At 27.7% G+C, this 17,281-nt stretch overlaps 2 protein-coding genes across 2 annotated transcripts; both read right to left on the bottom strand.

Annotated features, from left to right (window-relative positions):
• Positions 1-6,881: 6,881 nt before the first annotated feature.
• Positions 6,882-7,849, bottom strand: LOC106773826 (auxin-binding protein ABP19a). Its single transcript, XM_014660581.2, has one exon. It carries the CDS (start codon positions 7,797-7,799, stop codon positions 7,176-7,178), a length of 624 nt encoding a protein of 207 aa, XP_014516067.1. The 5' UTR covers positions 7,800-7,849; the 3' UTR covers positions 6,882-7,175.
• Positions 7,850-11,277: 3,428 nt separating this feature from the next.
• Positions 11,278-12,257, bottom strand: LOC106773556 (germin-like protein subfamily 3 member 1). Its single transcript, XM_014660247.2, has one exon. The coding sequence runs from the start codon at positions 12,208-12,210 to the stop codon at positions 11,581-11,583; it is 630 nt and encodes a 209-aa protein (XP_014515733.1). The 5' UTR covers positions 12,211-12,257; the 3' UTR covers positions 11,278-11,580.
• Between the last annotated feature and the right edge of the window lie 5,024 nt (positions 12,258-17,281).

Here is a 17,281-nt window from a genome sequence, read left to right as displayed (position 1 = left end):
TTTTTTATCGTTTATTAAGTATGAAATAATATATTATTTTTTAATTGAGATTCTGTCATTTAATTTTTGTGCTTAAGTCGGTTGTTATCTTGTGTATTATTTTACTTAATTGTCAATTTTGTGATTTTGTAATTTTATAATTTTAAATCATACACATTGTTGATATTAAGAAGAGTTAGTGTTTAAAAAGTTATTGTAATTTAATAATTATAAAATTATAAAATTATAAAATTATAAAATTATATAATTATATAATTATATAATGAAGGATGAAAAAATAATCGATTGAGAGAATTAAATCACAAAAACTAAATCAAAAAATATATATTTTTTGTACTCAATATACAATAAAAGTTTCACAAAAACATAATCAAAATATTTAAATTTATCATTAACTTAAATTTTAAGTATCACTAAGATATATATTGGAGAAAGAAAAGAGGATATTGTGTGTTGTCTTTTTATAGAATGATTTGAATTTTCCTTAAGTTTTAGTTTGCACACTTACGGGGAGTTTTCAATTTTAGTTACGTTGTATGTGTTTTAATATTTGTTTGTAAGAAAAACAAGTTTTTCTTGATACTAAATAATAACGTTGAATTAAGAGTACTTCATCTGTTTAGTCTTGAACAGAAATATTAGTCCACCATTAACCCACGCTATCACCTCTCATTATTACACCTTCATCATCCACACACAACCTCCCAACCATCTCATTGCTCTCAATTTAATTAATCTTTCTTTGGATTTTTCTTAAAAAGGAAATAAACATAAACGTGATAAAAGTTTGTCGTCCATAGTTTTGGTTTAAAATATAATACTTTAGATGTTTCCAATGTGAATCTAAATTAAACTCTTTACCTTAAGGTAGTGAAAATTTTTTATATCGGTTAAAATTCACAAGGTGTGACATTCCAAAATTTTAATACTATCACTATTATAATATAGATTACACATCAATAAAACTAGAACAATAATGAGGAAAATATATATAAATTTTTACAATTATCCAAGAGGAATCATAATAGTATGACATATACTAGAAAAGAAGATAAAATGTTATTCAACACAACTCTTTACCTGCAGGTAGAAGTTTATAAAAAAAATAAACAATACACAACTATAAACATATATACACAATATCAGACACAAAAGAAGTCTAAGACTGGTCTTCTGCTTCATCACCGCTACCTAATATCTGATCTAGGGACAACTTCACATTTTCTTACGTCATAAAGATGATCGTTGTGATCCAAGAGATGAACAAACACAAAAACACAAGGAAAGTGTAAGCTAGTTTATGAAAGATTGTTATAAGCATCATTTATATCCTTTATTAAAAATAGTTCAACTATCAATCACTAAACAATATTCACTCATATTTCAATATCTAACTCTAGACTGACCATCGGATACATGTTTTGATGTCAAACTATAGAAACTCTGCCTTTAAGATGGAACAAACAATATCCTCATCAACAATCACCACACTCTAAGGTTAATCCTTTCAAGCATATAGCTAATAAATAACCAATAGACTAGGGACCTTCTGTTACTTTCCACCACATAATCATCATTCCCTTCTTGAGATTGGAGAGCGTCAGAATAATTTTTAATTACTAGCTTCCTATATTAATACATATACTTACACACATAACTATTACGAAGGAATTCTCCTTAAACTCCTTATATCATCATTCACATGTCATCACACCTTTTAATCATATCACAAAATATAAGGTACAACATCTTATCATTCACAACTAAGCACAGAAGAGAAAATCCATGAAAACCAATGAAACCCAGACTCGTTCTCCCAACTAGTGCTAAAACAGAGAAATCTCACAAACCAACGAGAAAGATCGCCCAACCCTTGAAACTCACTGTCAGAACCCTTATTTAGTCGCCTAGCGAGTAGTTTACTCGCCCAACCCCTCTACATAAATCAACAACCCTCCAAATCTATCAAGAACACCACTTCAACCTCTCATGTCCTCTCCCGTGCATTTCTACCAACATCTAATATTCCTAAATGCAAATATACACTACAATTAACATGTTTATATACATATGACTCAATCGAGACAAGTTTTGAATCATTCTACCATGAAATTCCCATCCAATTTCAACTAAATTCCCTAATTTATGGACCAAATTCAAATTTATCAATTCTTACTCTTGACCAAGCAATTTAGAGGTCTGAACAAGTTCAAATGGACTCAAAAGCAAATCCCAAACTTTCCATTTTATTTACAAACTTCTAATTCTAAAATTCACTATTCAAGACCTCTAAAATACATTTAAAAGTAAATGAGTAACACAACTTATCATCTAATATGAAATATAAACCATCTACATGTTCAACCAGCATCCAAACCAACCCTAAATGACATTACCAGAAATATCAAATTCTCATTCTTCTGTTTTACCGTTTCTTCCAAAAGTCAACTACCAACACCTCATCTTTTGACCAAAATGATCTAGATTTCTACAATCTCAATTTCCAATTCAAATATCCAACCAAATATAACAAAACCATTTTACTAAATTATCATCAACAAAGTTAATACAATCAAACACATACTCATACAATACATCAAGCATTATACCCCCAATTCCATTAAATCAAAACAACATTCTCACCAAGCCATTTATTTCTAACATAACTAAATCGTACCATCATTATAGAAATTCATCATGCATAATTGAAATTAAATATTCAAATCATAAAACTAGCTTCCCTTACCTTAAAAGAAACTACCACCGCTCTACACAAGTTGTTCTTACTTCGAGCTCAAAAACTCTAGAAAAACCTACAAACCACAAGAGCATGATGAGAGCAAGTCCTTAGGACCTCTGATCGACAAAGAGATAGGTAGAAAAATAATCTAACAAATGCAAAGAGAATCCCTATGCATGAATTTGACCGAAGAATTAAAGGAAAAATGAACAGAAACTTACTTGCTCTATAAGAAAAAGTAATCGAATATAATGGAAAGATTTTTCACAATGATCACTCAGACACCTCTTGATCATCAAACAAATTATTTAGACATTAGAAATCGTAGAGAGAATGCATAGAAAGCTAGGAGAAAGGTTTGTACAGAGATGATAAGTGTTTTTGATAATGAGATGAGTTTAAGAATTTCTATTATTCAATTATTTAACTTTAAAATATTTGATCTCATTATTTTGAAATACCTATCAATTCTGATATTCTATTTTCTAAGATCTTACACAAAGTATAAAAAGTGACACGATGACAATATCATAAATTAATTTAATTTTCTTTTACAAAATTAAATTTATCTCTATTTAGTGAATGTATTTTTAAAAAGAAAATATCAAAATGTATAATGTGAATGTTAATATGAATATTTTTATTTATAAAATTATAATTTCTTTTATACATTATTATTATTTTTCAATTAATATTAGGCTATTTTTGAAGGAGGTAAAATATATTTTTTACTATTAATATCTATTGTCGTTTAGATGAAATTTCTTTTATCAATATTAACTAGAAATTTTTCTCGACTATTAATTACAAGATAATTTTATGTAAGAAAAAGTTGGTAAAAATTTCTAATTATTAAAAGTAGTTTTGATCAATAAAAGTCTTATAATCGTATAATTTAAACTTGAAAGTGTTATTACCTACGGAGCAATGTTTGTAACAGGATGTAACGCAACTTACTCTTTTTGCTCATCTTATTCATTGATTTAATAATGTTAATTGAAAAGGTTTGTTTTAGTGTATAATTTTGTTTACATATTTTTTAATTAGTTTTTATAGCTTCTATGTTACTTCCTTTTTTCATTACCATCTTATAAACCATTTTATTGTTACATTTATTTTTTTAATTTCAATTAAATATTCGGTGACTAATTAAATTATAGCCAATAAAAATTTAAACTTTATAACGAAAAATAATAATTATTTTGGTTTCGTAATTAACATTTTTAAGTCTAACAAAATATTAAAATGGATTTCAAATTCTATAAGTTTATTTATAGTACTCTTGGGTTAAAAAAAGAAGGAAACACGTATCAAAAGACAAAACATCTACGAATATGTATTATTTAATCAAAACTTATACATTATTATACTTAACGAAAATTAACTAAAACCATCTTTACCATTAATAAATAACTTAAAACATTATTGTACTAACATTTAAAAATATGTGGAATTGAAATTAAGTTTTATAAATAAATAAAAACGTAATTGAAAAAAAAAAAAAAGAACCCTGCTAAAAATGCTCATGTAAATTTGTCTATTAGAAACAGTCATAAGTTAAATTAGTTAGTATTTGTACAATAGATATTTAGTCCCCTGACTTTCTAAGAAAGCATCGTGAAAAGGAACATTACTGCTAAAAGAAATGGCATGCTAAAAGAAATAATGTGTTTTTAAATAATAAAATTCTGTTTATAACTTTTCTATTTTACTAAAACATTTCAGGGTTAAATATAACTTTTCTATTTTACTAAAACATTTCAGGGTTAAATATGTTTTTAGTCTCTATACTTTGAGGCGATTTTGGTTTTAGTTCGTCTTTTAAACTAATGTATAATTTAGTCCTCCAACTTTATAAAACTCTAGTTTTAATCATTTTTATCAAAAAATTTTAACGTTATTTGTTGTTTCAAGCACATTTCATCATAGCATTTGGATTGTTTATACTGTTTGACACATTTTTGCTTCAATGTTAAGTTAAAAAAATTTGGTAAAAAGGACTAAAACCAGAGTTTTCTAAAGTTGAAGGACTAAATTGTACTTTGAAAGAGAAACTAAAACCAAAATCGTCCCAAAATATAGGGACTAAAAACATATTTAACCCAATATTTTAATATTAAAATAATTAAGTATGAATATTTTAAAAACACCATTTATCCTAAAATTTCATTTTTTTAAGTCTTTATAAAAAAAAAGAGTAATTTTTCATAGCTTTTGCTTCTACAATCATCACTAAATGCAACCCTATATTAATAGAAAAAAAAATTAAAATATCATTTTTCACTTTGATGTGCATTTACAGATTAAAATATCATAACTCAAATATCATTATCTGAAACAAATTTCATGTATTTTGAAACGGTTTTATGGAAAGTCCATTCCAGAAAACTAATTCCTAATATACGTTTTAGAAAACTTGTTCCAGAATTCTGTTATGCAAAACTTATTTCAGAATACTTCATGCATTTCAGAAATCCCATTCTAAAGATGTTTGATTAGTATTAAAACTCATATTATTAAAATTGTAAAAACCTTGTTCGGAATATTTTCAGAACAGACTATTCGGAAATCACTTTCATAAAAAGTAAAATAGCCATTTTGAAAATTTAGGAGGTGTGCCAAGAAATTGTGGGGCTTCAAGAAGCAAAAGCCCTCTTTGAATTAGCTCTATTCGGCCCAATCAACTATCTTGTGGCTACCAAAATTTTGATCCAATATCCATCTTCCCCAAAAACACAGTTTATAAGATAATGCAAAAGTAAGATCTTAATTAGTAAAAAGAGTGTTCATTGAAGACAATTAGTCAGATTCTTTTTTTCAGAAATTAATCATAAATAATATATGGTAAAAAAAATCTTAGAGACCAAAAGTTTTATAAAAATGCTTTAGAAACCATTTTCAAATGACTGTGACAGATTTAAAAACCAAATTTATAATTGATTTATTTTTTTCTCATTTGGTGTTTAATAGTTGCAATCACTAAATAAGCTAGTCTGTTATTATGTAATCTAGGACAAAATATAATTTGCTTATAACATTTTATAGAACATATTTTAATATTGATAAAAAAAATGCATAATAATATATTAAAGTCAAACCAAAACATTTGATAGTGGTTAATACATATGAAAAAAAAAATTATATATAAATTATACAACATTTTATATGGGACATACTAAATTAAAGAAACGGGTAATTACACAATTTAGTAATATTTAAGGTTGTGGTATAATGTGTGGTAGATCCGAAGCCCCAATAACGTGGTTACGTGGCTTAAAAACGACGTAAGGAACATTATTATTATAAAATATAGCAGGAAAAAATTGACTAAATCTACCAGGATCTGAATCAAATTTGATTTCAACAATAATTACGGATTAAAATAGAGTTTAGACTTCTTTATTATATTGATGTAATAACTTAAATCTCACTCTTTATTGATAAAACCATTAAATGTTTCTTATTCTTTTATGATAAGACATAGACCATCCTAGTTAAAAATCTCTTCGTTTATTTTCATTATCTTTTAAATTTAATAAATTCTAAAATTCCTAACTATTTTTCTTGTCAAATAAAAATTGAACATTCTTAGAAAATTAAAAATCAAGATTTGTATTTATTTTCTTCCTTAAATATCAAATATCTATAGATAACATGCATAAATTGATTATATAATGTAATATTGATGTTGTTAAAAAATATAGGTCTATTTTAACCTTACAGTTTATTACACATTTCTTCAAATTTCTCTTTTAAATTTAAAACCATGTTTTCAATCAAGTATATGCATATAAATATATTTTTAAATATTTAAAGTTTTTTGAAATTGATTACACATATTTATGTGAGTCTTAATTTAAATTTTAAAAAATCTGTAATAATATGTTTAGATATTTGTAATTTGTAATATACTAAATAATATTAATTTTTTTTTCACATCCTTAATTCTTAAAATTTTATTAGTGTGTTGATATATATATATATATATATATATATATATATATATATATATATATATATATATATATATATATATATATATATATATATATATATANATATATATATATATATATATATATATATATATATATATATATATATATATATATATATATATATATATATATATATACATATATATGCAAATGCACTATTATTTGGCTTAGTTGCAAATCATCTACACAAGACACATCTTGGTACAAGTGATACTAAGACATCATTCTTGAATAACACAAGTAAACAGTATCAGATGGAAGATATAATTAAGTAACTAATCAAGTTTAAGCAGATCTTAACTTAACCCTACTTCCCAACGTGCTCTCTCCTTCATGAAATCTTCAACATGAAAATGGAAAATACATGCAAAACATCATTATTGACTGTGATAAGAAACAAAACAAACATAGGAACGATGAACTCATGAGCAATGTTCCTATCCTCTGCCACCAAAAATAGCCTTAAGCTTCTTCACTTGCGCATAATCAAGCAAAGTAGTTTGTGAAATCAACTGAGAAGGCAAGTTGTTGCCGAATAAAAGAAGGTCAAGTAGTTGTACTCCTGGGCTTGGATTACTGAAAGCAAGAAAAGCAGTGGCTTTTCCCTTACCAGAATTCACTTGGAAATGCAAGAGTCCTTGTGGGAAAACCATAACATCACCTGGTTTCAGTGTCTTCTGATAAGCTGCAGAAGGTGTTATGAACCCTGCAGTGATTTCACCCTTCACCATTATCAGTATTTCACTCGAAGCAGTATGTGAGTGCACTGGAACAAATCCACCTTTGGCTATGTCTAACCGTGCTGCAGATATACCAAGACCGTTCACACCTGGAAGTTCAGTCACAAATGCAGGGGTTACTGCAGCTCCCCCTGAGGTGTTTCCTGCTACAAAACCAGAGAACACAAAGTCATCCACTGTCACTGTGTTGGGTGGCTTGCACTCGTAGCCTGAAGGGCCATCAGGACCCTTTAGGTTTGCTACGCAGAAATCATTGACAAAAGCATGGCAGCAAGCTGATGAGAGAAGAGCGAAAAGAAAAAGAGTGTAAATCATCTTCATCTTATATAACTTCTATGAATGAAAATGGATTTGGTGTGAAGGTGGTGTGGGATTAGGAAGCCTTTTATAAGGCAATTCTTACAAGTTGGAGAGTAAACTAAGAGATGACCATGCAGTAACGTAGAATTTACTTCCACATGGCAATAATTATCAAGTCAAATCATGTTAATTAATTTCATAATATATATGAAAAATGTTGAACATTGACTGGAAGAATATGAAAAATATCATTAGGAGTTGTAAATCTTGATGAGAAAACACGATAGAAGTAAAAGGAAAGTAATATACATTGCTGCATAATTTTTCGTGAATTTTGCTGCATAATAGAAATAGTGGCAACACTTCTTTGACAGCTTTTTTTATAACGGGACACGTGTTATCATTTTATTGGTCTATTTAAATTTATATTTAAAAAATATTTAAAACGAACCAATTACAAGCAGTCACGTATACGTTATAAAAAAGGTGTTGTTAAAAGAAGTTTTTCCAATACAAATACAGTGTTTATAAAAAAATACTCTTTTTTGCTAGCTATATGCTATTCTCACTACAAGTTAACTTTGACCTATAGAAAAATTACTTTGAGTTGTTTTCATTTGAAGTATTATATGTGCTAGATCCAAAGCCCCCAAAAGGTGGCTTAAAGAAGGAGGGATGGTTGGCATTAGGGTCATGAATTATCATTATAAAAGTATTAAAAGGATGATTCGTGCATGATCACTGTTTTGCAATAAGATGAACTGCGATTATATAAAAATAGACTGCATAGATGTAGAGAAAAAACAATATAACAATTTTTATTATCAACTTTTTTACAATAAATTATATCTCGTTATTTTATTAGTCTGTATATTTAAAATAGATTAAAAATGAATTATCACAGTTATAAAAAAATTATAAAAAGTATTTTCCAAGAAATAAAATAACATTTATTGTAGACATTAAATTTGATTCTACACTAAAAATATATTAAAACAGTTTTGGCTGTGGTTATAAACCACTTTTAAAAAATAGCGTAGTCTATTATGATAAATTAAAATAAAACCAAAAGTTGTTTGGACATGTGATTAGAGAAATATACAAAACATAAACAAATTATAGGGTTTGATTTCTATTTTCAACCAGAACTACTTCAAAAATTAATTTTTTACAACATTTATTTTTTTCAAATAAATTCAAAACTAATTGAAAAAATAAATTTTGTTTAAAAAGTGTTGAGAATTTAAGTAGTAGTTTAAATCTCACCATAAATAAAAATGAGAAAATTAAACATATTATAAAATACTAGACTCATAATTAAATTAATTGTCTTTTATGAAAACAAGTATTCATCTTTGAAAATACTCTCATGGAAGCATATCAATATGAAAGGGATTACCTCTTATAAAGTATTCTTGAAAATGTAGGTCTGATTTAAGTTCAGATTGGATAAAAATAAAATAAAATTGTTTCAAAATTGATTTTATAAAATTTTTATTTGTTAAATAATTTTTCAAAACACTAACTTCAAATCAAAAACCAAAAAGTAGTTTTTATAGGAAAGAATTATTTAATTTTGAAATTTGATTTACATTTATATGCATTATTTTGATGTTAAAAAAATGCAAAATGACTAGTGTGTAGCCTAGCTTTTTACAGAAATCCCATATCGCATGTGATACCTTTATCTTCTGTCGCATTCCAAGCAATAAATGGTCCATAACGATTATCACTTGTAAAAGGAGATAAACATTCGCATCAATAACTTTTTTTTAAAAAAAAAATTTAATAACTTTTTTTAGGACGATATTGATCTATTTTAAATATTTTTTTAAAAATAAATTCAAACAGATGTAAGATGTTATTAAAAAATTAGAGTTTAGTTTAAAATTTAAACATTTTACACTCCGCGCCTGATAATGAGATACATTGGAAAATGCTAATCCTATTTTATTGTTTAGGTTCCCTATTTTTTTATGTTCAATTTCTTTATATAACTTTATGTTGATATGTTGTTTTTACCGATATTCAAGTTTATAAATATTATTTCTTTCTTTTCCCTTTATCACCAAGCTAATTTTATATATCGTTAGAATATTTGACATATATTACGTAGTTCTATTACATAGTTTCATCATAATCCTTAAAATTTAGAAAATAACTCCGATTTTGTGCAAACAAAGTATAAATTGTTCAGTAATATAAAGAAAGATAATTTATTTATCAAACATCTTCTTCATCCCTATCGTGTACACTCTAGACATATCAACTTTTAGGGTGAAAAAAATGTAGTTATTGAATCACTTTTATTTTGCCCACATTGTATTGCCATATAAAAAATGTAATTCTCACCCTAATTTCATATGTCAATTTGGTCTATTTCTATTTTATATGATTTGGTTATGATCCATATAAATTAAGATAAAATAAATTTACAAAGTTAAAAAACTCTCATTAAAAGAGTTTATGAAGTCAAAATATCTATAAAAGTATTGTGCACGACAAAAATTATTATTTTTAATACAAGAAATATTATTTTAAAAATTATTTTTTAATACAAGAAAAAAATATTTAATATGTCACAAGTATAAGTTTTTAATTTGTCAAAGAAGTAGATACCAACATTTTAATCTGACTAACATAAACTTTGTAAGAAGTTTCAATAAACTTGGTTGTTTGGTTATATAGAAGAATTACACATTAATATACGAAGTTGAAATGATTGATTAGTTAAACATATTTAATTTTCTCTAACTCGCTAAACATATTTCTTAAAATATATAAGATAGTCATTTAATTTTGTTGTGCGAAAAAATCATCTAGAATCAAAATTAAATATAAGAAATATCAATTTAAAATTTAAAATAACAAATTTATGAATAATAAGTTTATAGATTTATTTCTATTATATGCTGTTAATTTTCTTTTCTTTAATATATGACTTAAATTTTATCAATTATTTATTTCTCTTTAATAATTAATATATATATATATATATATATATATATATATATAATAAATATACATTTACTAATTATAAAAAAAAATAGTATAAATTTTATTAAAATTAATCCAATAATCTTTTAGCTAAATTTTATGTTTTTGTTTGAAACTTTATCATAATATCTTATGTATTGTTTTATTAAATATTTTAAGTTTTTTACATTAAAAAATTAATAAAACTAATAAATAGATTATAATTAATAACTATATTAAACTATATATTATATATTTTATTTAATAACATAATAATAAATATGATATAAAAATATTAATAAACTTACAACCTTTTATACTATTTAATAAAATATATAATTTTGTATTTGGAAATAAATGATATTTTTTTTACCAGAATTAACTTTAATCCTAACTCTTATGAGAGAAAACTTTTTTATGGACACTAAGTTAACCTAAAATTTTAAGGGGTATAATTAAAAAAGGTATTATGTAAATATAAGTAGTTAAGAAACAAGGCTGAGAACGAAACACAATTACGAGATAGTAAAAGGACAAGCAGAATCTTTTCTTGAAAAAGAAATAGCACAGACATTTATCCACCAGTAAACATTGAATAAACTTGTTTAGCAATTAACAGTAGCAAACCCTTCTAAACATGGTGATGTTCAAGTCTCAAGAGACATTCTTCAGCTTTGGAACAGAAATGGAAAGCAAAACTCAAGCACTCCGCATGACACGAGCAGAAGACCTTGACAAGTCTAACGAATCTAAACAACACAAGGTAATGGATTAAGCAATATAATGAACAATTCATAAATCATAACCATGAGACTGCTCTAGCTAATTAACCACTGCCCCCAAGAACACCCTTAAGCTTCTTGACTAGATCAGGATCAAGGAAAGTTGTCTGTGTGATCAAAGGTGTAGAGAAGTTGCTGGCAAACAGTGCAAAGTCAAGGATTTGGAGGCCAGGGTTTGCACTGCTGAAAAAAGGAAAAGCAGTGGCCTTCCTCTTATAAGCTGCTATTTGAAAGTGCAACAACCCTTGTGGGAAGACGAAAAGCTCTCCCTTTGTCAGTAACTTCTGATAGACAACGTTACTTGATGATATAAATCCAGCAAGGATGTGACCCTGAGTCACTAGTAGAAGTTCATTGGCACCAGGATGAGTGTGAAGTGGGATAACTCCAGCAGGACCAAGGTCTAACCTTGCTGCTGATAGTCCCAGACCATTAAGACCTGGGAATTGACCAACAAATGCCGGGGTCACAGCAGCATTGATTATGTTTGTGACATTTGCAGTTTCAGTTAAGCCAGCAAACAGAAAATCATCTGAAGTAACTTTGGCAGCTGGCTTGCAGGGAAAGCCTGCAGGGCCATCTGCACTTTTTAGGTCTGCAACACAGAAGTCTTGAACAGCAGCATGGGAAGTGGATAAGAGAAGGGAAAGGAGGAACACAGTGTGAAGAAACATCTTGGCTTGGTAGTGTAGAAGTGTAGAAGTGTGAATGGGAATGTGAGAATGGTAGGCTACATGATGGTGCTATATATATAAAGTTTCTTGCAAGTTGGAGCTGAACATATGCCATGCAGCTAATAATGACAAATGCAAAATTAGAGCCAGAGTAACACTTTTTGGATTTTGTAGAACTTTCCTAAAGAGGTCCCCCTCTTGTGGCACCAGACAGAGAATATGAAAAGTTGTTCTCACAGTAGTTAAACCTTTTTGGTGAGTAAAGATTGCCCTAATTAATTATTGACTTTTTCTGTTATATTTATTTTCATTTGCTTCTCCAAAGTTTTTTAAGAAAAAGTTCATCAATATTTTATTTATGCTGCATATTGCTAACTAACGAACTTACTGCATTACCCAAAAGGAAAGCTACATCGGCTACTTTGCAAGTCCTTGCTAGTGATTAATTACCAGATAACAATCAATCAACATCATGCGGAAATTACTCCCACGAATATGTCATGTCAATCAGCTAATTACCTTATTTTTCCCAATTTCGGAGAATCCAAAGATATTTTGAGTGTGTTAATGCAAAATACTATATCAGATGAAGAAAGAAACTACATAGGAATGTGGTCCAAAGTCATGTGGGAAGGATAGGAAGCTCATGAATACAGACATTTGACAGCTAAAAGCTTTGCTGTTCATTCAATAAGAACCAAGTGAATGTGTGGAAAAGAGAAAGCCCCTTCCTGCTAAGATTTCTTATCTGTATCATTTGGCTGATATACAAGACTTTATATATGGAGTAACTAAAGGGCACAGAGAAAGTTTACACTACCAGTTTGTCCTTTATGATATTAGCTTTTGGCATTCAGTATAAGCTTTTATATTCTGACGTAAGATTTATTAACTTTTACATAAATATTTTTAAGAAGATCAAAGTCGAAAGTAAATATAAAGAATTTTTGTACATTAATTTCTTTTAAGACTTATTTATAATTTATGTAAAAAGTTTATTTTAGCTTATAGTTTCAGTTCATATTTTCTAATTCTCTCTCGTTAATGTGAAGAAATTTATCAAACATATCTTCATCTATAAAGTAACAATGGAGAATATTTGAATAATATATAGTAACAGAATGAAATATTAATATATTTGTGAGATTTCATGTGAAGGGGTTTCTTGAAGACAAGGTAAAAGTGAAGAAATCAGTACTGCAAGATGAAGATCTTGTTTCTGATACATGAAAAGCAGAATCTGAGATGTAGGTTTACTGAAGTTTCCTTTTCACTATTCACTTCAACCTGCCACTGTGAACGAGATTTTCTTCCCTTTGGACTTTTATTGGACAACGACTTGGCCAGAAATCTAACCATGCAAAGTGAATGATGGATGATGCATCACACTGAAAGCGTATAGTATCTGTCTTCCAGTAGATTCCGCTGTTACACTATTTCTAACAGTTTTTTTGCTGTCTTTCTAATTCTTTTCAAGAGGAAAACCAAAGTGGAAAGAATAGTAAGGTATTTCACTGGAACGCATATATAAAAGTACAAAACCTCTGGTGAAAATTGGAAGAGAGTGAAACCGAAAACAAGTTACTCTGATACAATGTTTCTTGTTGCTTAAAAAAATATGGACAAAAAGTTAACTTCCTAGGTAAACCAAAACTACATGGACAGAAAAAAAATTCTAATACATGACTATCTAATGATTTAGTCCTTTTTGTCGGTTTTGGCTTAATAGATGCATGGAAGTACCATAACGTTTGTGGAAACAATTCCTAGAATCAAGCTTATAAATTTTGCAATTTCGTGGAGCTTCCTGATATGTTATAAGAAAATTTAAACAATTACAGTTGATGTTTGAAATTATGTTCTCAATCATGGAAGGGTCTTGTCACATGACTTTGCAGAAAGAGATTGTATGAAAGTTAGAATATAGAAATTTGCGTGTATATATACTTGAGAAAAAGGAAAAGTTGAATAGGAAACAAAAGAAGAAGGTGATCCATATAAAGTATGCAAGATTTAGAATTTGAGAAAAAACAAAAGTTGAAGTTGTTAATAATATTAACTTGCTGCATTAATGTGGAAAGGAAATATAAAGCAAGTTAGTCTGGGATAATCCATTTACATTGAGTTTCTTAATTGGTGATTTTCCCTTAAAAGATTACAGCTTTGGTATATTTCAAGGTTTTACTAATACATAAAGAATTGGTATGCTTATTGTTCTTTTTAGGTAAAGAGGAATTTGCTAATTTAATCACAAGGGTAAAAGGTGTACATACAACTTCTATTATGTCTTAGTCCAGAATAAACTAGTGAAGTAACTATGCACTATATATATGTTTTAACTAACCTGCATTTAGTCAATTTAAATAGCTACTTCAATTTTAATAAATTATTTTAGTTTTACATAATAATAAGAGTTTAACTTGAATCACTATATTATAATTAATGAAATTTATGTTCTCATAATTTTAAATTTAGAGAAATATAATAATATTCTAATGTTTCTCATTAGGTATGACTTTAATCTTTTAGATTATATAAATTTAAAAGAAAAGAATCACATGATTAAAAATATTAGATAAGAATTGCTAAAAGTTTACCATGGTATTAAAGAAAAGAAAATCTTTGTGATAATGTTAGTGTAATTTATCTATCTGGTAATGTGCAACATCAGCGTACAAATTGAGATGTATATTTGTTTTGTTTATGAAAAGGTAACACATGGCCAGACGTGAGTTCTCCATATCCCTTTTTGTTACCAGATCGCTGACATCTTCACCAAAGGCCTATCTCAATTGTACTATATGGATCGATCAGTCTATGCCTACTGGTCGGTCAACCATATAGGAAGTCAACTCCAAGAAAAACTACAACTAGGTAAACCGAACGGTTGAACTTCAACTCTATGGTCGTTCGGTCTAATGATCCCATTTTTTTTATTAACAAGGTAAAAGTATACTTAGAGGATATTGGGTTGCAATTGGGTCAACCTCAATTAAAAACCCACTTTGAAACCTATAAATACAGAGGTAAGGTAAAGAGATGGGTGATTGCATGTACTGGAATTTAATACTTAACTGTAACAGCCAATCAGTAACTGAATCCTAAGTTGAGCTTCGGAGTGCCTTTAGCAGGTATCCACCCGCTCGAACTTAGATCATTTCGGAGAGGATTGGACATGACTAAAAGAAAAGAAGAGGAAAAGATTAAGTGAGGTGACAAGATCAAGTTGTGAAGGTGTAGCTCTCAACCCTACAAGACATCAAGTTTTTCTTAAATATTTTTGGACTAGTCTAAGCATATGTGAGAGTTGCTCCCTGCACCACCACATATTTCTTCCTACACCATTACCCTTCAATGAAAATTAAACTATCGTGGTTAAAACGTTAAAAACTGGAAATGGAAGATCTATTGAACCTTCAACGGGCATCAACATCAGTTAACGGATATCGACATCCGTTGAAGACTAAACAGATATGGGATATCCGTTAGGCCTTCAACGGATATTCATATCCGTCAATGGATATCCATTTTCGTTGAAGGCCGAACAAATTTCCAAATCCGTTTTGGTTTTAATGGTTCTCTTTTTCATTTCTTTCACAGACCGTCACACACATTTTACATATATATATATATATATGTATGTATATACATGGGAAAGAGAAATAGAAGAGGGGATGGGGGTGGGTGACGGAAATGGGAAAGAGAAAGAAGAAGAAGGGGGTGGGTGTGAGGATAGGTGACGAAAATGGAAAAGAGAAGGAAAAGAGGGGGAGATGGGTGTGAGGGTGGGTGATGGAAATGGGAAAAGGAAGGAGAAGGAGGGTGGTGGGTACGGAAATGGGAAAGAGATGGAGAAGAGAGGGGGTAAAGAATTAGAATTTTTAATTAAAAGTACATAAGGTTAAGGGTAAAAGTAAAAAAAAAATAACCTAAGGATATTTTTGAAAAAATAAATAAATTGGGGAGGTGCAATAAGAAGGTTGTGGTGGTGGAGGGAGCAACTCTCAAGAACCTCCAGTTTAGATCAAGGTGTGGTAAAATCTAAATTATTCTTCTCAAATTAAGTCAATTAACAATTAATTTACTGTAATTAAATTATCAAAACTCTTTTAAGTTATTGAATATTCTCTAATTATGTTGTGCATAATTACATGTCTGATGTAGATCATATTTTTATGTATATACCTATCTCGAATGAATAATAATAAGGTACAACATTCAAATTATCATTCTCTCTTATAAATTGTGAAAAAAAAGTGTTGAAATTAGATAGAAAATCATAATATAATTTGAATAAATGTACTTGAAATTTGTTTTATCTCCAATAATCTATTATGTAATTATTATAATTAATTACGAGTCTTTTTTTATTCATTTTATCATATAATAACAATAAAAATAATAATATCATATAATAAAATGACAGTATTTTATTAAAAATAATTATTTTATTAATTTATTTTAACAAAGATGTACGTATTCTTCTTATTCTATTTTATTAAATTATTATTATTTATTTGATTCAATACAATATATTTTTGTCAAGTACGTAAAGTGATTTTTATTTATATTATTATTATTATTATGGATATAGTTGTTGTTATAATGATATAAGGAGTGTCCATGACAAGCTATTGACTCTAATACTATATAAGGTTTTTTTTTTTGAGAAAATTATTAAGAATAGATTATATATGTGTGACATGAGTCTTACTATATATAAAACATTAAGTTCACGAGTCTTTCATTTTCATTTTATATGATGTATAACTTTTTCATCCTATCTTATTTGGATATTTCATTTAATATGATGTATAATTTTGTTATATTGTAAAATGACATTCAAAGATATGTTTTCATGACTACGGAGAGTAAATATATGTAGAACAATAGAAATAATATACTTTGAAAACAAAAATTGTTCAATTTCTATAATTAAGTTAATTCTGAAAATTAGTTAATGTAATAAATCAATTTATATTTGGTAATTTATTATATAGGGAATCAATTAGGAATATTAACATGTTATCCCTAGTTTATATGAAACTATTAGTCATACTTAAATAATTTC

The sequence above is a fragment of the Vigna radiata genome, chromosome 9 (assembly GCF_000741045.1).
Source record: "Vigna radiata var. radiata cultivar VC1973A chromosome 9, Vradiata_ver6, whole genome shotgun sequence".
Lineage (NCBI taxonomy): Eukaryota > Viridiplantae > Streptophyta > Magnoliopsida > Fabales > Fabaceae > Vigna > Vigna radiata.
This window is presented reverse-complemented; position numbering and strand designations above follow the sequence as displayed.